Here is a 19204-nt window from a genome sequence, read left to right as displayed (position 1 = left end):
GTCTATTTCATCCCCTCACATTGACGGATAATGATGGTGGTGGCGGGATGGAAAAATTATGAAAAAGGTGATGTTTCGATTCGACTTTTGGCATCATGCATTCATTCATTGCGCAGATCGAGCCAGATAAATCGGCTAGCCAAGGTAGGACAAGGCGCTTGATTTGCTGGCAGGTGCTGGCAGGTAGAGACAGCTCGGATTCAAGGTAAAGCAGAGCAAAGCACTTTATCTTGTTGCTGGTTGAAGACATGTCGCTAAATTGTGTGGGTGCAATATTATGTGTAGCCGGCAACCTGGGTTATCATATCAGTGCACGTTTTGTTTGACACTTTTCATATGAGCCGTTTTCCTCTTGTGAATTTGTGAATTGCTGTCTGTGCTCGACCCAAATAGAAACAAATCCTCAACCACTGCCAGCAAATGTCTGTTTATTTTAGTTTATCTTTGCCGTGGAAATTTATTTACCTCACTCAATCCTTCCCCCCGAGCTACAAAAGCTAAAGCTGGAATCCGGCCCAGAAGCAATTCTTGGACAAGACCCTGATTAATCAGGACGGCTAGCAAAAGACGCGACCCGGCATCTGTGTGTTTGCTTCATGTTTTTCTCCATCTTGAACCCTGGCATCAACGGGCGCGGACCGGGAGATCCAATATTGGAATCCACCGATGGAAAGGAGAACGACACAGAGCAAAGGAGAAGCTTCTACCATGTAAGGCAAGGTAAGGTAAGGTAAGGTACCTAGTTCCAGAGGTAATTTAAAGTGCCTACATGATGTTCATGTATGTTTACTGTACCAATGTGGGTACGACCGTTCTTTTCCCGCTAGCAGAGTTTGCAAGGGACCGACTTCAATAGCACGTTCGCTTATGGCGACGTTAATATTGCTGGTGGTAGTGAGACGTCGGAAACCCTCGCACAGGCGGGAGTAAAAAATCTCAAAATGGTAGACAACAACAAAAAGACCTTCGAGGGCTAGACCATCGTGGATGCTGTGCTTTCTCGGCTCAACACAAAGCGGTAAATAAAAGAAGAAACATAAGAGTAACAAAAGCAACCACAAACTGGACCCCATCTTGGAAACCCATCGCGTGCAGAGAGCTTCGTACCAGTAGCACATCCTGGTACAAGCACCAAAAGCCACTCAAAACAAAGTTTGCTGAGGTCATTTCGTACCTCTTTGCAGCTCCAGCCAGCAGGTGGTGACTCAATCTTAATGGGGCTCCACACTTTGACGTTTGTCGATTAGTGGGCCCAGACAAAACTAAACCACGACCCCCCATGGATTTGCCGAAGGTGCTTGGCTCGGTTGCCTTGGTTTCCACTCTGGTAAACAACACAACATCGGCATTGATCTTTAAAGTGCTAACCCCGTCCGACCGTCCATCTTGCTTTTGGGTTGTCCCATGCAAGCAAATACGATACTCGGCTTTTCGTCAATTGTTTATTGTTACCCAACCTGACCATCCTACCAACGACTCCTTCAAACGCTTCATGAATTGCATAGAATTTGAATAAACAAATAGACTTCTTCACCGCAATATCAAGTATTCCACCGACGACTTGCCCTTCTTTGGCATTATTGTTCGTTGCAACCAAACCCAATTTTGGAACGCGCTCGGTGACGTTAAAGCCAGTTTTACACACCGCAAGAAACGAAGTAAACTCCGAATCCTCCGAATAGCTGCAAACCCGGCCACGCGACAAGATGTTTGCTCGAGGGAAGTCCAAGGAGCGGACTTCCAACCGGAAGGTCACGCCGCCTTCGCCCTCATACATGGTGAGTTAATTCCAAAAGGAGCATGTCCTCTGGCTATACTACGATAAAAGTACGCCGTTGCTAAGAAACAACCAAACAACCCAGTCAAACGAGCAATTCGCCTCGTACCTCGCCGACCTCAGGCAAAACCGCATCGCCCGCCCGGGAGGGGCTAGGCCACAGCCGGAAAACAACAGACGTGACTCTGGCAGGCCGTCACTGACTTCAAATAAACGATCTTCCCTTGGCGGCGCATCGTTTGCTTCCGACACCTCCTCCATGAACCCGCGTGGCCAATACGCTGTACCACCTTCCATCATCAGCAGGCCCTCTGTTGCCGGTAGCGTAACCTCCAGATACTCCAACACAAGCGCACGCGGCCGCGATTACTACCCCAAGGTTCCAGGCTCTACTTCCCCTCTCAAGCCATCGGAGGTTGTGCCGTCGGCAACGTACATTGAGCGCGGTCAAAGGTGGATGGAAAAAGAGGAGGCCTTCTCTCTCAAGCAGGCAATGGATGATATGGACCTCAGGGAACGGGAAAAGGCTGAACCGGCCGAAAAGACTGAGCCAGCAGAGGAGGATGAGGAGGAGAAACGGATTCACGCTGCTGCCCTAGATGAGGCTGCCGATCTCGTCTGGCAACATCAAAACGGAGTCAAGCCACCAGAACCCGATGCGCCCTACCGTTACAAGCCACATATGCGTAAGAACAGTTATGCTTATGCAAGGACTGCTAGCGCGGGCTACAATGGTGCAGATGTCGAGCCGACAGGCCTGCGAAGAGACATGGGCTCTCGCTCTGTTTCGGGGAGTAGCACTTCTAGCGACGGAAACACGGCCGCTTCACGTAGCCATGTGTCCTTGGGATCAACGGCAGGAAAGAGTGGGGGTCGCCCTAGTCTCGAAAAGTCAAGAGAGAACTCGATGGACTCGGAGCAGCCTACCAAGGCGTATCGCGGGCTTGCCAGTGGCCCACGGCCCATGGCCCCCAAGTCTTCGGATCGTCGGAGGAGCAGCTTGAAGCGCAACATCAGTGGTGAAGTGCAGAAGCCCTTCTCCGGTGATCAGATATGGGAGGAGCCCGAGGGGGCTTCTTCACCTGCCACAAAGGCTACTTCAAGCAAAGCTACGCCCGCGAATGCGCAGCCCCTGCGTGCAAAGGCCAGAAACCCACTCAACCGTGTGCAGTTCGCGCCCGAGGTCCCAGAAAGCAACCCCAAACTGCCTGAAGCGCCACCACGACCAGTTTCCAAGATTGAGATCCACAGGAATCCTCCTTCACAATCGCGGAATCCGCTATACACGAGTAACTCCTCGTCCGAGACACCGGCAGCTCCTCGCGAGGACGTGCCGCGCAAGAACGGTGTTGAGATCCGGGGCGATGACATCAGGTCTGCGACGAGCATGAAGCTCAAGGACCGCAGCGAGAAGTTGCCCACGCCGGCGTATGTCAGTGACAGCCCCGGACGGCCAATCGTAAGCTTTGACGCAAGTTGGAAGGTTCCGGAGAAGGACCCGGGAACTGATAAGAAGCCAGACCCCAGACATCGTAGCCCCTTCTTCCGCCGAGACCAAGCAGGCAAGCAACCAAGCCCTGCATCAACCCCGGGACCAGCATCGTCGCCAAGACCTCAAGCACAGCCAGCAACACTCAGACAAGCCTCCTCTGTCCCTGCTATCTCGGTTGTGGAGGCTCGTGACTTGCCGCGACCGCAATCAACGCCGCAGCAACCGCGTGGCCGCAACGTCGCCCCGCCAGCAGTTCAGGTAGAATCTGTTGCTGACGAGCCACCTTTGGCTGCTGCTGCCACCACTGTTCCCTCGATTGCCGTTAGTGAGCCCGAAGCTTCTCCCTCCAAGAACCCAAGCATCCCGTCCATCTCCGTGGAAGCAGCTCCTGCTATACCTTCCATTATTACCCCTGATAATGATGAAGATGGTAGCTCTGGTGTTCCGATAATCATCACCCCAGATGAGGCGAGCAACTCGAGTTCCAACTCAAAACCGACACCGTCGGCAAGGCCCCTGCCTACCCCGGTCAAGGGTCCGGTTGGTCGCTTCCGGCACGAAGCTCAACGCTCGCGAGGGCACTGGTCACCGGCGCCAGGGTCTCCGGCTGGCAGCCGGGCTACGGCTCGCTGTCACGAGTGTGCACAGTACATAGAGGGGCGCTTCGTAAAGCTGGCTGGCGGTAACGAGCGCTTCCACCCGCAATGCTTCACGTGTTACATGTGCGGCACGTCACTAGAGGCCCTTGAGATCAGTCCCGAGCCGGAGAGCTTCCGGTCCGCACGACTGGAGCGGATCGCGCGTCGCGCCGCCGGCGAGATCTTGGACGAGGAGCCCGGCAAAACCATGGCAGAAGACGGCGACGAGCGCCTCCGCTTCTTCTGCCACCTGGACTGGCACGAGCAGTTTGCGCCCAAGTGCAAGCACTGCCGGACGCCCATCATTGGTGAGCACGTTGTGGCGCTTGGGGCTCACTGGCACTACGGCCACTTTTTCTGCGCCGAGTGCGGCGACCCCTTCGAGCAGGGCATGACCCACATCGAAAAGGACGGCTACGCGTGGTGTGTTGGTTGCCAGACCAAGCGAACGGAGAGGAGGGCGCCCAAGTGCAAGGGCTGCAAGAAAGCCGTCATCGGCCAGTACGTCCGCGCGCTCGGCGGCGAGTGGCACGACGAGTGCTTCCGCTGCGGAACCTGCGGCGGCGGCTTCGACGATGGCCAGGTCTTCCCTCGCGAGGCCAGCGATGGCTTCATGGAGGTGCTGTGTACACCCTGTCGAGCGAGGGAGCTGAAGGGCTGAAGTTTGAGAGGGTTGGGTTCACGAAGAGTTGTTGTGTTTGTGATATTGGTGCTGTTGTTGTTTATCACGGCTTTTGCGTTGCGGGTTGTTTTTAGCGAGCGAGCGTGCGTGCGTGCGTGTGTTGTTTGTGCCAATCTCGGTTGGAGATGGGAGTTGTTGCATTGAAAGAGAGAGGCGACAAAGAAGCACGAAAAGGGGACGAGGGGAGGCCCGTTGTTGTTGGCCGTAGTGGTGGTTTCTGGTTCCTGCCTTCTTCTCCCTTGCCTAAAACAAACGTTTAGCAAGTAGAGGTCGATGGGTCAGTATGACCCCATTCATTCCTTATTGGTTTGGACACACAAACCTACCTAGTCTCTCCTTTTTGGTCTTTTTTTTTCCTTAGCGCTTTTGACTACATAACGCTTAGGCAAGCCTCGCCCTCACGAGGGCGGACTACCCAGCCTCTCAGGAATAGCACGATTCCATCTCCTTTTCTTCAAGAATATTTACATATTCAATGACAAGTCGTTGTTAATACTAATATGCCACAATTTCTGTGCCATGTGCGAGTTTTGATGTACTAAGCCTGTCGACCAATTTCAAGCAACGTCTACTATATTCTCAGAGTTTCATTGGCTAAAACTGCATCACATCCGAGGCAGAGCTGGGCCAAGTTCATCCCCAGCTACCAATCATATATCATCACGACGCAAGTAGAAAACGCAGCTTTCTTTTCATGATTATCATCAGAGAGGGCCTTGTTTTGCTTTGGATATGCTGTCATTCGCAGCCCTCTCTATAAATGCGCCGCCCTCCATCATTATAGAAAGAAGGGGTACGAAACGTGGAGAAATAAAAGGCCCAGATAAAACAACCAGAAATATGAGGGGGAAAAAACCATCTTCTCCCGCAGCAAAATGCTCAAGAGAACTTTCACAAAGGGGGAGAAAAAAGAAAGATGTGATATCAAGCCTGCCTCCCAATAGAAAGCCTCCACCTGGTGACCCTTCCAGCACTACATAAAGGACGAGTATTGCTTGTGTGATGCAGCTCGCATCCGAAAGAGGCCTTCCTAACCTCCTGCCTCGGGATAAAAAAAAAACGAGACCAGTGAAAATCCAGACTGTACTGACAATAGTAACATTGCCATTCTCTTTTTTGTTGCAGAGAACTGAAGAAATGCACATTTCCGATTGTGAATGGTTGGGTTTCTTTGGTGACAAGAAATAAGAGAGTGGCGTAAATGTTGGCCGCAGCTTCCCCCCACCCCGCCCAGGTTTTCCGTGTTCTTTCGGATGCTGCAACGCACTTTTCATCCGCCCTATCCGTCTTCCTTTTGGCAGTAGATGGAGGCATCTAAGCCCAAACTGACTGAATGTCTCGTAAATTAAGCACCACCAACCTGCTCCTGGTGCACCTCAAGTGTGTCTCCGTCGGCCATTTCGAGCTGGTATGGTTTTGATCAGTGTCAGCAACTATTCCCACTTTCTTCAACATTCTTTGTTTTGCCGCCCTTTCGCATAACTGAGGTAGGAACCCTCAAAAACTTGGGCCACTTACCGTGTCTGGTGTGTCGGTCGGTTGGACGCGCTGCCCGTCGAACAGGAAGCGGACTTGGCTAAGGGACTTGCCCTGGCGGTCGCAGAATGCGTTCATGAGCTTCTCCAGCTTTGTCGATCGCTTGATCTTGAAAAAGACCTCGTTATTGTTGTCCGTCACCTTGATATTGAGGTGCTCTGGGGCAGCCGGATCACCACCGCCAGCAGGTGCACCACCGCCAGCACCTGGGTAGTCCCCGTGAGGGCTGCCGCCGTTCTCGCGATCCGACATTATGGAAGTGGATTGTCTCGGATGTGATTAGAGAAGAAAGATGCTCGACCGAATAGACGAGGTCGTGGTGCTCTCTCGTGGTTACGCAGAGATAAACGATGTCGAAAACGCAGCACAAGCCGCGTCTAGGTGGGTGGACTAGATTTGGCCCTTGATTTTGCTCAATGGTGAAAGAATTAGTGGCTACAAGTCTGAGGATTTTTTTGTGCTACTCAAATGAAGGATTTTGACGGTGCAGGATTCAGAGGCGCAAAGTGAAAGGCACGTCGGCGGCAGGCGCGTGAAAGTGGGTGAGGGTCTGGGCAAGTCGGGCGGAGTGAGGCCCCAGTTCCGTGATTTTGGTGGGGTAAGGATCCAAAGTAATCGATACGTCAAAACCAGAGGGGAATGAATGACAGGCGTCATCTTTGATTAGGAATGGAAGTTATTATTCTTTTTTGGAAGCGCAACGGCAGCATTTGAATAATAAAAAACGACTTACGGATGCACCTGGAAGTTTACCGAAGCACGCTCATGAAGATACCTAGAGTGAAATGGAGGTTGCAGCCACCCAAAGGCAGTTTTGTGCCGACGCAAAACGAGCAAGGAACTTAATTGTTGGTGGAAGCAGAGGCAGGACGGGCACCTAAAGCAAGGTAGATCGGGATGCAAGTGCTGTACTGTACGCAACCTTGGGCAAAACAGTGACGGCAGTGTGGGGCGATTCTGTGCTGGGATAAGCTGCACTTGCTGCAGTACCTTCCTTCCTTCGCTCGTTTGCTTTGATTGTACTGTACTTACTGTAGGTACTTTCGTAAAAGAGCTCGGGATCTCTTTAGCACGACTTCACTTATAGTTCGGTTCGTATTTTGTCAAGTTGCTATTTTCACCAGACGTCACCAATCTCCTATTTTACAAGACACACTTCACCGCCCTTCTTGGATAGCCTGTTTGGGCAAAATATACCTCCTGGGTGTTCATCCATCCCCAGCCAGTCATCATTCGTCATCAAGGCTAGTTGAGCCTCATTCGGAGAGCTCTTGTATCTGCGAAGCAACCATGGTCGGTTTATAGGATTCGTTTATTTCACATGTTTCCCTTCTTCAGTAAAAGTACCTTGGTTACTTGATCAGCTTTGTAATCGCTCACCACTAACCATATCCCTCGAGCTCAACAGTCACTGCAAAAAGATCTCAGCACTGATCCACCTTGTCATCCTAGAGCGGTGTGTTTGATTCGGCTACAAAGACATTCAATTCAAATCGGATGATGCTGACCCTAAGTCTCTGACTTTTTGCTCCAAATGCAGTGCGCCATACAAGGTAGGCAGGCATAAATTTCACGAGACTTGGTGGTTGGTCCAGGATGCTCACGCCCTTTCCACCCAGATTGCCTCACCAAGAATGGCTACAAAGAGGAAAAGTGTCAGGGCGTAATCGATGCTCTGTACGATTGTTGCAAAGCGTTTTACGAGAAGAAAGGTGACGATGCCTCGACAGTAAGCTGTCCCAAGCCAGACCTGCTACGTCTGAAAATACAGCAGAGACAGGATGCCGCAGGGAAGAAGAGCTGAGGCGAGAGGACAATATTGGATGCTGTCAAGCTATGTCATAAAATCTGTATCACTCATCCAAAAGAACTGCGTACACCTGAACAAGCAAATAATTAAAAAAATGCATCAGGTGACATTACGGGAGAGTGCATGCTCAATCTAGGCGTTCACTAGCGCGCTAAGAGGCCTTTTGACCTGAACAAGCAGTGAGAATAGTCTTGCTCCGCGACTCTAAACAGAAGGCCGATGACATTGATGAGGAAAAAGAAAGAGAAAATTCGCAAACTCCTGGTGCATTCGTGCAAAGTTTTGTGGTCGACAGGTGGTGGGGCCGAAGACCGGAAGTCTCCACTTTAAAGCTTTCCCCGGCAACTCGCAGTTTGCGCATGTTTCCAAATCGCGACTTCATTCGCGTCTGTCTGTAGCTGTGGGTTACTTCGAGCGAGCTTCTTCAGAAAAAAAGAAAATCAGCATCCCACCAGACCAGGCAATCGATTCCCCAGCAGCGCATTTGGCGAAATACAGTCGGTCTTTGGAAAGTGACACTTTTGCATCATTGTCATTATCGCTTTCCCCGCTTTTGTTTTGGGTAGTGAAGTAGCACGATTGTCTACCTCACCAACGCCTGACCTCCGACTTTGTTCTCCCACTGCTGCCTACATAACCAGTTGCCAGAGAATCGCGGAAAGCCATGGCGCCCACAACGCCCTTTTACGGGCTCGACTCGGGTTGGTTGCCGTTCCAATGATCTCACCGACTAACGAATGTGTCCTGCTAATGATAAGATATCCCCAACTGTATGCAGACGGCGACGATGAGATGGCCTTGCTTGAAGAGACTTTCAAGGAAACATCAGTACCATACGACGAAGAGGTCGAGGTGTTTGCCAAATATCTAGACGACTGCACTTTGGAGTCGGGCTCAACGCAACAGAAGCTTGCCAAGATCTTTCGATTGGTCGAGCAGTACTCGGACTATGTCAACGAACGGGCGCAAGCACTGCGAGAGCGATTACGACTGGCATCCACAGCCCGCCACGGCAAGCCTTCGTGGCAAAACACATCCGACGACAATACCGGCCAGGGCAGCGGTGCGACCAGGGAAGGTGCTTTGAGCCAGAGCGAGAGGCTGCAGCTCTGGGAGCAGGAGGCGCAAACGTGGGATCTACTAAGGCGCATATTACCACTGAGATACGGCCAGAAGCCGAGCACCAACTCGCAACAACACGGCCCTCACTGGAATGAGTTCTTGGAGACAGTCGAGGGCGCAGCGGAGAACAAGGCCGTCTTTGAATGGCTGCAGATGAGTGCGCGCGTGCGCCCAGATATCGACGACCTTGTGAAGGACCTGCAACAGAACGCTGACCGCGGTGACATTCTTGCCCACGGCTGGCTTCACACCAAGACTGCAATCAAAATGTACAAAACCCACATGCACATGGCAGGGACAGTCGATACGCAAACGGCAGATTCTACGGGCTCTAACCTCAAATCAGCAAATGGTCCGATGGTCACACAACTTGATCCCGATGTTGTGATCAGACAAAAGAGAAAATTGGCGGCCCAGGATGAGTATTTCGAGCGAGCCATTTGGCTAGGCTGCTTTGAGCTTCTTCGGCGAGGACGCAGCATGAGTGAAATAAGGGACTGGTGCCAGGAGCGGACGGAAGCTTGGAGGGCAGTTAGCATATCCGGCTTGCCGCTAGCCTTGGACGGCCGTGGTGAGACTTCTATTGACGATCCCACATCCATACTACTTTGGAGAAGGATGTGTCTTCAGATGGCTCGCAACGGCGGCACGGACGACTTTGAGCGTGGCGTCTACGGCATCCTTGCTGGAGACCGGGAAAAAGTGGAGGCTGTCTCTCGTACGTGGGACGACTTTGTTTTTGCGCAGTACAACGCGCAACTTCGAGGGCAGTATGATCAGTACCTTGTTGAAAAGTGTGGCCTCGGCCCTTCGTCACCACTAAACCAATTTGGTGCAGTTGAACTTCCCAGGTCGGGCCACAGCTCAAAGTCGTACGTCGATGGGCTCGTACTGCGGCCAACAATTAACAGCGAGGCCAAATCAGTCTCACGAACCCTTCACTCCTCTATACTCAGCAATGGACTTGACGACTTCTTGATTCGACAGGGCGATATGCTAGCCCTTGAGTCTCGATCCAACAGCAAACAGAACGAACTGATGTCGAGGCTCCTTCCATCACAGGATGTTCACTTTTCGGCAAGCTCAGTCGTCGGCGGGTTCGCAAACCTGAGTGATCACCAGTGGATTCGCACCATGAGCCACATTTTTATTGCAATTTCGGAGCTTGAGTCCATCACAAAACCAGACCAAGCACCGGATCGTCGCCTGCCAACGAAGGAACATATTCTGGTGTCCTACATTGGCTATTTGCGCCTGGCTGGCCTTGACGAACTCATTCCACTGTACTGTGCAAAGCTGCAAGGCGAACGGCGGTACATATGCATGAGCAGAAACCTGATTCACATCACTGATAGGGAGTTGCAGGTCAGGTTGCTGAGTCTCATGAGCAAGATGGGTCACAACATGGTGGACTTTGTCAATATCCAGCCTCAGCTCTACCTCGACGACATTAGCGAAGCCGTGGAGGATTCGCCGCTGTTGCACACCGAGAGGCATGCTATCCAAATACTTGCAGCAGGACCTCCATCGCTCAAGTATGGTCGCGTCATAAATCCTGGAGTTCTTGGAAACAACCCTACCGACCCAGAGGACACAGAGTTTGCTCTTCCAGACGAATATTTGATTCGGTCAATGGAATGGATGCTCCTCGTCACTGGACTGCTGCCAGAGACTTTCGAGTACGGCGTTAGAATCTACAAATATTTCTTCAGTAGGTTTTTTTTTTTTTCGAAATGACACGTCTTTGGGTTTTTCTAGAAGCTGACAGGTTTACCCCCCAGAGCACAAGCGGCTAGTCGCTGCTAGGGCCCTTGCCGAGAGGGTATCTTGCGCCGAGATATTACGTCTCAAAGCCAATTTGGCCATTCCAGATGAAGAGGAAAGTATAGCCTGGTGGGATGACGTCTTTTCACCTGCCAACCTTGAGCCTGCCATCGATGCTATGGATGAAGACGACGTCACGCCAGAAGTCTCAAGAGAGCAACTCTCCATCATTGCTCGACCATATTACGAGCTGGAGAGCGCCATCAAGGTGATGGACTGTTTGGAGACGACAGCGCATGTCGTGCATCAGACAAGAGAGTGAGTCAATGCTCCGGATATACTGCTTGCTATCAAGCATTACGGATGCACAAGGAATGCTAACATGATGTTTAGTGACGGTTCTCGTGATCGTGAGGCTGCAAAGTCTCTGGCCGATAATGCCAAGCTCATCAAGAATTACATGAAACCATTATTGAAAGACTGGCTTCTAACCAGCAAGAATTGTAAGTTTTTAAATCGCGTCTTTACAGGGCCGAACGTTTCGCCCTACTAACCTGTGTCGTTTTCGTTATCCATTCACAGATCGCAAAGAATTCATCCAGCTACGTGAGATGTACCTCCCGGAGCTGGTGATGGGTTACGCGAGCGCACTTCACGCAGCGGGCACATCGTCCACTCGCGACTATTTACTCGAGTGCATGGACCTAGCCGCGCAGATTGCGGCCGAGGGATCAGACCTGGCGGAGCTACTGGTCAAGACGGGCCGCATGAAGGAGCTGCTCGAGTCGTTCGCGTCGTGCAGTAAAGCTTTGGCCATCTGGACGACCGACCTGAAGAAGGGCCAGGGACCAAACTCGAAGAAGTACCGCGAGACGGGCTGGTCGAGGGAGCTCTGGACTATCAAGCCTTGAACATGATGTGTATTGTAGTGATAAGCAGGCATTCAGGCGTTGCCAGAAGGACAGCGACGGATGATGAAGGGGTTATAGATGTGGGTGCCTAGCTCACGCAATTCAACGCGTACAATACCAACTAATGGACTTCCTTGGCAGTGAGAGACTGTATTTATTTGAACCTCACACTCTTGTCTCAAACTCCTCCCCATGAGAGGACTATGCTTGCAGTAGTGCTTACCTATGTAAGTGGGCCTTAGGCATAATTGTTCAGACGACGAACCGAGATATGGGATGGTTTGCGAGGGGAAATCAGCCTTTTCCTAGCATTGACAAGGCCTTACATAAGATGATGTAGAGACAAGGATAAAACAAATACGTTAATCGGACTTTTTTGTTGAGCAAATCCAAGTCCCAGGACCAGATCCTCAATCACAGCCGTGCTACGAACTCACCATCATGGCAGGCGACAACCCAATAAACAATTTCAAGCAAGGAGGAGGCGGCGGCGACCCCTCCGCGCCGCAGCCCCAGCGTACACCGTATTCGGAATACCAGCTGGACATATACCGCGCGCGTTTGCTGGAGGGCCGTGCGCCGCCGGCAACGACGGACCCGCGCGGCCTCGAACAGCAGGCTCGAGAACACATGTCCCCGGAAGGATTCGGGTACGTCGCCGGCGGGGCCGGGGCTGAGGAGACGGTAACGGCGAACCGGGTCGCATTTGGAAACTGGCGGCTCGTGCCGCGCCTCCTCCGGCCCACGGCGCCGCGGGACCTGGGCGTCAAGCTGTTCGGGACGCGGTACGACAACCCGCTGGTCATGGCGCCCGTCGGCGTGCAGGAGGCGTACCACGAAGACCGCGAGCTGGGCACGGCGCGTGCGTGCGCCGAGCTCGGCGTGCCCTTTTGCGTGAGCACCGCCGCATCGTCGACCGTCGAGGAGATCGCCGAGGCGTCGTCCGGCTCAAGCGCGGGCCTCTGGTACCAGCTGTACTGGCCGCTCGACGACGAGATCACGGCGAGCCTGCTGGGCAGGGCGCGGCGCGCGGGCTGCAGGGTGCTGCTGGTGACGCTGGACACACACTCGATGAGCTGGCGGCCGCGGGATCTGGACCGCGGGTTCATCCCGTTTGCGGTGGGCAGCGGCAACGCAATGGGGTTTTCGGACCCCGTGTTCCGGCGCAAGTTTGCAGCTCAAGTCAACGAAGGTGGCGAGGAGGACGAGGACCTCGCAACGCCAGAGGGGAACCCGATCGCAGCCAGCCTGGCGTGGACGGCCGAGGTCTTTAGCGGCTACGCGCACCGGTGGACGGAGCTGGCCAAGCTGCGGAGGATGTGGGGCGAGGGGAATCCCATCGTGCTCAAGGGGATTTTGAGCGTCGAGGACGCCAGGCTCGCGCTTGAATACGGCATGGATGGCATTGTTGTTTCGAACCACGGAGGGAGGCAGCTGGACGGGGCCATAGCGGCGCTGGATGTGCTGCCAGAGATTGTGGACGCAGTTGGTGGGAACATGACGGTCCTGTTCGATTCGGGGGTGCGGTCCGGGGCCGACGTCATTAACGCGCTTTGCTTGGGGGCTAAGGGAGTTCTGGTCGGGAGGTGAGTTCTTTGTTTCCCCGGTCGTCTGCTGCTTCATATCTGTCAAAGTTCCTGGTCGACGTGCTAACAAGCTACTTTCTACAAAAAGGCCCGTCATCTACGGCCTTGGAATAGCGGGCAAGGAGGGTGCTCAGCATGTCCTCGCCAGCATACTCGCCGATCTTGATCAGTCGATGGGTCTTGCCGGGGTCAATAACATTGGCGAACTCACGCGGGACAGGTTACGGAGGGCACCAACACTGAAATCTCTATTCTGAAGCAAGATGTATCCATGGCGGCAAGGCCCAGACCCTCTGGGCTTTGCTGGTGTTTCTTTACGAGGGCTGTGCCAGTAGTGCCACATTTCAGGGGCTCGGTCCACTGCGAAAACTCAGGAATGCCGCTGGGAAGTCTGGTAGATCCGTCGTGGGAAAGAGAACAAATGTGTGCTATGTGTTGATGAATCCCTGTTACTTTGGCATCTTATACATTACCCCATTTCTCACAGACGCCACGATCAAGAGATATATGAAAGGCTTCGTGGAGTTGCCATGTACGCAAATCAAACTTTTTCCCTTTTGTATTATGACCATAAACAGTGGGGTTGAAACACGTTGAAACCAGACTTTTTGCAGAAACCATGATTACTATTTAGGGAGTATATGTCAGTCAAATGCCCCGGGTGTGCTGTACAGGAGTCGTGTTGAGCTTACCTTTTGCGCAGCCTCCCGCCTCTGCTTGACAGCAGCAGCGAGCTCGTCAAGCACCGTAACGGTGTCCTGCCATGAGATGCACGCATCCGTGATGCTGACGCCGTGCTTCAGCCCAGCCTTGCCCTCCTTGGGCACCTTCTGGCTGCCCTCATTGATGTTGCTCTCGATCATGACGCCCATGATGGCATCCTCGCCCGCCTTGATCTGTTCGGCCAGCTCGTGGGAGACCTTGGGCTGGTTGCGGTGGTCCTTGAGCGAGTTGCCATGGCTGCAGTCGACCATGAGGCGCGGCCTGAGCCCGGCCTTGACCAGAGCCTCCTTGGCCTCGCCGATGCTCTTGGCGTCATAGTTGGTGCCCTTTTTCCCGCCGCGCAGGATCACGAAGCAGTCCTCGTTGCCGACTGTGCCCACGATGGCCACCACGCCCGGCTTGGTCACCGACAAGAAGTGGTGGGGGTGCTTAACGGCGCCGATAGCGTCGATGGCGACGCCCAGTGTGCCGTCGGTGCCGTTCTTGAAGCCGACGGGGAACGATAGGCCAGAGGCCAGCTCGCGGTGAAGCTGGCTCTCGGTGGTGCGGGCACCGACTGCGCCTGCAGAAAGGAGATCGGCGAGGAACTGGGGTGAGATGGTGTCAAGCATCTCCGAAGCGATCGGCATCCCCTTGCTGGTGAGGTCGACAAACAGCTGGCGGGACATCTTGAGACCCTTGTTAATCTTGAAGCTGTTGTCGATATCCGGGTCGTTGATGAGACCCTTCCAGCCGACGGTCGTCCGGGGCTTTTCCAGGTAGGCTCGCATGACGATGAGCAGCTCGTCCTTGTGCTTCTCCTTCTCCTTGACCAGCATGTCGCAGTACTGAAGGGCGGCTTCTGGGTCATGGATGGAGCACGGGCCGACGATGACGAGCAACCTGTTCATGGGGTCGTTGCCGTTGACAACAGCAGCTGCCTCCTCGCGGCCCTGCATCACCGTCTGCCTAGACTCGGGGGTCTGACTGATCTCATGTTGGAGGAGATCGGGAGACGTGAGAGGGTTGTATCCACGGACTACAGTATGTGTTTAGAGTTAGTCATCTCGGAACTTGGTTGCTTGTTGACTGATGAAATTGGTGATGGATGAGAATGACAAAAATTATCGGTATCATGTCGTCATCCCGAACACCGGGGTTGGTGGTGCTGGGATAAGTTGTAGCTTACTCCTCCAGTCTTCACTTTCCTCCTTGTTGCCAACATTCTTGTTTGGGATGAAGAACGACTGTATAAATATTTGAGAGTCAGATATGGATGTTTTGTTCCTTTGGCACTAGACTAGTGATCCTAAAAGACCCGCCGCAATGCTGGGTGTAAGTACTGTAGCGAGCGAAGTAAGTGGATGGCGGGGCTGTATTGAAGGCATTTAACGCACCATTGTGACCAAGTTGAGCGTCCAGGCCTTTTGTTTAAGTTTGTGAAGGGATCAATCAAACAAGTTGTACTTGCTGGTAGTACGTATGAAATAATCCAAACGCGCCCAATGCGGCACAGCTCAATTTTTTTTCCTTTTAGTCTGGCAGGTTTTAATGCAGTTGAATCCGTCGCGTTTGTTTGTTCTAGGGCTGGGCTACAGTAGGTTAAGGTAGGCAATTTGGGGGTGATCTAAAGGCAACGCACCAATGAGTGAGTGAGTCAGTCCATTTCACAGTCGTAGGTACGCACATGAACAAACGTACCATAGTAGTACCGGGGTTGGCGGGGTGGGATTCGTTGCGGGGATCTTGCCGCTCAATTGGCTTGAGATGGAGCTCCAGGCTGGCCACAGAGGCACAGCCAACAGCTTTTGGGAATCCCCTTGTCGATTTCCTTGAAGAATTGCAACTGCATTCGGCCTTCATCCCGGCTGCGCTCTCGCTTCAATATGCAGCCAAGACGGATGCAATGGCCCTCCTGAGCTTACTTGGCGGTAGGGCGAAACGTCCCCTTCGTTAATCGTCGACTTCAAAAAGGCACACACACGCTGCTCCTTGGCTCCTTGCTGTGCTGTTCCTTTTGAATCTGCTTGGCAGGGGTCTCAGTCATGGTTCTTCTGGCTGCTATTGTCCCGGAGGTGTGAAAGGGAATGGGGACAAATAAAGAGTCCATTTTCCCTAGCTAGACTAAGTCTAGTAGCCAGTCTATAGTAACGCGTCTATCTGGAAGCCGATCATGCTTGGATGCGATTGCTCGTCCGCATCTGAGCGACAGGTCAAAGATGTGAGGCCATACATTGTCTGGGAGGTACAGTCGCCCAATCCCGATATTTCGGGCCTTGGTGTAAGTGCCCCTTTTCCACCTTTGGTATGACATTGAAAGGTTAGTTAACATACCGTCTTCCAGGTGATCGTGGGTTTGTTGGCCCCGAATATAATCGTGTGCATCCTAGTCTTCATGTACTACCTCTTGGCAGTCGACCCCAATGATGAGCACTTCTGCACCAAGCTCGATAGATCGATACTTGGTTGGGCCCGCAAGCGCATGTCTCCATGGCTGCTCGGATGGAATCCTGGCAAGATCGAAACGGTGAGATGAAACCAATACTGTGTACCTAGCCAGCTTGTCGACAGCATGAATATGGCGACGGCTACATGTCAACAGCGCCGATGCTTGCTTGGTGTTTCTCAGCTCACATACTCGTTCAGCGACGCCCAGTTGGTCAATGCGCTCTCTCTACTCGCCAGTGCTTTCATCAACAGATGCGATATATCAACGTATGACTGGCAGATGCTCGTCAGCTGCGTCTGGTTCGCCTCTCTCACCCAGCTGGCCACCATCCCGCTGCTGAACAGACAGTTTCGAAAAGTCCGGCTGCTCGCGTATATTAGGGTATTACTAATGACTGTGGTGCTCATCCTTCTCATCTTGGCATTGATACCGACAGCCCACGCGGACTGGATGAGGTACCCCGACGATCTTGCAGTGTGTTATCTTGACTTTAACACTAACAGCTTACCTGCACACGGGTATTATTCTTCGTGGCGGTACTCCAAGACCCGGCTCGCAAATGGACTTTCCCTGGCGTGGTCGATAGGACTACTCGGCTTCACCTACGTGCGACGTACGGTGTCTTTGCTTTGCGGCCCGTTTGGAGTGACTGCTTGGCCCACGCGGTTACGGCTATGGCTTCGCCGACAGGGACTCGCGTTGACTGAAAGCTTCGAGTGCCGTATTTCCGACTCTCGGTCGAAAAAGCACACCATTGGTTTGGCACTCCTATGCATACCTATGAGCATATTATCTACCCTCAGAGCTCTTTTGAGATTATCGGAATCCTTCTTCGGGCATGTGAGTAAACCTCAACCACTCTTTTTTCGCGAACCCCCCTTTTCACCTCCACCTGCTAATCAGCTACCCCATGAGGTTTCAGGTCACACTCCTCGAGGTCACCACATTCTGGGGGATAGTCGTATTGGCGAGACAGTTCGGATACATGGTCATCGAGAAGGACGAGTCCACATGGGTCGTTGGGTCAAACTGTCCCTTTCTTTCTGTTGTTATCACCCTCGCTCCGAGTGATGGATGTACTTGCTGGTAAGCAAACCTCATGCCCCACGAAACAAAGGCTGCAATATAGCTCACGCCCGAAACAGAACCAAACGGAAGCGCATACGAACCTTTTGAAAAGGTCAATGACGACTTGAGAGCACCAGACTCACGGAGCCATATCATCATCTTCTACCTACAAGCCCATATAGTTCTCCTTTTCTTATGCAGTACGACTACTGTGCTCGGTTCAGTTTTGGTTGGTTGGGGGTTTCTTGATTTATGGCTAGGAGCCCTTTCTCGGATCATAATTCTCGGAGTGCTCTTCTTATGGTCTATGATGTCTTATGACCTGATGGGTCGCCTTGCACTGCTCTTTACCACACCAAGACAACCGGACCCAGAAAAAAGCTCCAGGCATAAGCAAGCCGCCGGAGCTAAAACACTGATGTGGTTTACGGCAATGTTTTCGTTGTGTGGATTTGTTACTGTCTTTGTTATTGTCTCCGATGTATATCCGCGTTAACCCCGTTACATCTTAGCAGGCTTGATGGCCTCCCGCTTGAACTTTTCGATCCCATTAACCTTGCCATAGAGCCACTTCAGGGCCATCGTGCTGCTTGCCTCGAGTGCGGCGCAGAATGCAAAGAAAACGGCCCTCTGTGGAGTGCTCAGAATCCCCAGAATTGGATATGGGTACCTTTTTTGTTCGCGCGTCAGTAAAGAGGCTCAAGCAAGCTAAGCAAACAGAAATGCTTACCATCCATTGTGACCGGCGCAGTGCTCTATCCAGCCCCAGTACAAGAACGCCAGGACCATGCTGAGACCGACAGCTCCATTGGCTTTGACGGTCCAAGGAGGGCTGAAGAACAGTAGGTCGATGGTCAAAAAGATTGCTGGAGCGGCATGGTAGCCAATGTCAACAGCCCAGGGCAAGCTTTTCGATGGTCAAAAGTCAGCAAGTGTTGCCTTCTATATTTGCCGGGTGGCCCTATTTGCAAATACTGCCCTCCTGCACTTACCTATATTCGGATGGCATCAACAATTCCTTGTCATAAATTGCAATTCCCCAGTACAAGATGCTGATCAAGACCTCGAGCGGGTTCGCGCAAACGGCGACAAAGTTCTTGGCCTTGAACAACGCCGGACTCAGGGTCACGTCGGCTAGAAATCCCAACCCAAAGGCTATCATCGACAAGCCAAGGCCGATTATGGTGAGAAATTGGCCGCTACCGCCGTACGCCGAGCTGATTGGCGTAGGGAAGATGTAGAGGTAGCGGAAGGACTGGTAGAATGAAGCCAGGCCAAGAATATGGAGCGTCAGTGAGAGGCCCCGCGAGGGGGACCTCAGCCGCTGGAGGGAGTGTTTGACTGTCATTGTTGTTGATGTTTTGCTAATCTTCTGTCGACTTTGTTCTTATTTGCTCTATAGTCTAAGATTACACACCTTGGGGCCAGGACAGGGAACGAATGAAAGGAAAGAACGAGAGAAAGCAGCTTGGGCTTAATATCACATAGATAAGGATTTTTCTCATTAGTGTAAAAAAAAAAAAACAAAAAAAAAAAAAAACGTCAAGGACGTCCGGGCTTATTTCCGCGCGGACTCTTTAAGCACGCCGAGGGTTTGCAGAGTTTACGAAGCAGCAACCGAGCTCTCCGAAGCTTGGCTGGCAAGCATCCACTTTGTCTGTGATTTT

The 19204-nt window shown here is 52.5% G+C and overlaps 9 protein-coding genes across 9 annotated transcripts; 6 read left to right on the top strand and 3 right to left on the bottom strand.

Moving 5' to 3' along the window:
- Positions 1–596: 596 nt before the first annotated feature.
- MGG_16458 (uncharacterized protein) lies at positions 597–1082 on the top strand (the record flags this gene model as incomplete). Its single annotated transcript, XM_003710602.1, has 2 exons — positions 597–730; positions 857–1082. The coding sequence occupies 2 exons, from the start codon at positions 597–599 to the stop codon at positions 975–977; spliced, it is 255 nt and encodes an 84-aa protein (XP_003710650.1). The 3' UTR covers positions 978–1082.
- A 253-nt stretch (positions 1083–1335) lies between these two features.
- MGG_05738 (paxillin) lies at positions 1336–5111 on the top strand. The gene is made up of 2 exons (XM_003710601.1): positions 1336–1778; positions 1863–5111. The coding sequence occupies exons 1-2, from the start codon at positions 1707–1709 to the stop codon at positions 4566–4568; spliced, it is 2778 nt and encodes a 925-aa protein (XP_003710649.1). The 5' UTR covers positions 1336–1706; the 3' UTR covers positions 4569–5111.
- Positions 5112–5934: 823 nt separating this feature from the next.
- On the bottom strand, positions 5935–6377 carry MGG_05737 (uncharacterized protein; the record flags this gene model as incomplete). Its single annotated transcript, XM_003710600.1, has 2 exons — positions 5935–5994; positions 6108–6377. 2 exons carry the CDS (start codon positions 6375–6377, stop codon positions 5935–5937), a joined length of 330 nt encoding a protein of 109 aa, XP_003710648.1.
- A 739-nt stretch (positions 6378–7116) lies between these two features.
- MGG_15165 (uncharacterized protein) lies at positions 7117–8046 on the top strand. Its single transcript, XM_003710599.1, has 4 exons — positions 7117–7418; positions 7534–7581; positions 7666–7678; positions 7745–8046. Exons 1-4 carry the CDS (start codon positions 7416–7418, stop codon positions 7927–7929), a joined length of 249 nt encoding a protein of 82 aa, XP_003710647.1. The 5' UTR covers positions 7117–7415; the 3' UTR covers positions 7930–8046.
- A 259-nt stretch (positions 8047–8305) lies between these two features.
- MGG_16457 (uncharacterized protein) lies at positions 8306–11873 on the top strand. Its single transcript, XM_003710598.1, has 5 exons — positions 8306–8636; positions 8714–10768; positions 10839–11139; positions 11215–11324; positions 11404–11873. Exons 1-5 carry the CDS (start codon positions 8600–8602, stop codon positions 11730–11732), a joined length of 2832 nt encoding a protein of 943 aa, XP_003710646.1. The 5' UTR covers positions 8306–8599; the 3' UTR covers positions 11733–11873.
- Positions 11743–13872, top strand: MGG_16456 (uncharacterized protein). The gene is made up of 2 exons (XM_003710597.1): positions 11743–13318; positions 13407–13872. Exons 1-2 carry the CDS (start codon positions 12174–12176, stop codon positions 13573–13575), a joined length of 1314 nt encoding a protein of 437 aa, XP_003710645.1. The 5' UTR covers positions 11743–12173; the 3' UTR covers positions 13576–13872.
- On the bottom strand, positions 13540–15673 carry MGG_05734 (phospho-2-dehydro-3-deoxyheptonate aldolase). The gene is made up of 4 exons (XM_003710596.1): positions 15418–15673; positions 15210–15267; positions 14011–15059; positions 13540–13944 (listed from the first exon to the last, which is right to left on the bottom strand). The coding sequence occupies exons 1-4, from the start codon at positions 15418–15420 to the stop codon at positions 13942–13944; spliced, it is 1113 nt and encodes a 370-aa protein (XP_003710644.1). The 5' UTR covers positions 15421–15673; the 3' UTR covers positions 13540–13941.
- A 520-nt stretch (positions 15674–16193) lies between these two features.
- On the top strand, positions 16194–17176 carry MGG_05733 (uncharacterized protein; the record flags this gene model as incomplete). The annotated part of the gene is made up of 4 exons (XM_003710595.1): positions 16194–16301; positions 16365–16547; positions 16623–16850; positions 16973–17176. The coding sequence occupies 4 exons, from the start codon at positions 16194–16196 to the stop codon at positions 17174–17176; spliced, it is 723 nt and encodes a 240-aa protein (XP_003710643.1).
- A 55-nt stretch (positions 17177–17231) lies between these two features.
- MGG_05732 (uncharacterized protein) lies at positions 17232–19078 on the bottom strand. Its single transcript, XM_003710594.1, has 4 exons — positions 18530–19078; positions 18268–18444; positions 17639–18207; positions 17232–17512 (listed from the first exon to the last, which is right to left on the bottom strand). The coding sequence occupies exons 1-3, from the start codon at positions 18883–18885 to the stop codon at positions 18039–18041; spliced, it is 702 nt and encodes a 233-aa protein (XP_003710642.1). The 5' UTR covers positions 18886–19078; the 3' UTR covers positions 17232–17512; positions 17639–18038.
- Between the last annotated feature and the right edge of the window lie 126 nt (positions 19079–19204).

The sequence above is a fragment of the Pyricularia oryzae genome, chromosome 1, assembly GCF_000002495.2.
Source record: "Pyricularia oryzae 70-15 chromosome 1, whole genome shotgun sequence".
Lineage (NCBI taxonomy): Eukaryota > Fungi > Ascomycota > Sordariomycetes > Magnaporthales > Pyriculariaceae > Pyricularia > Pyricularia oryzae.
This window is presented reverse-complemented; position numbering and strand designations above follow the sequence as displayed.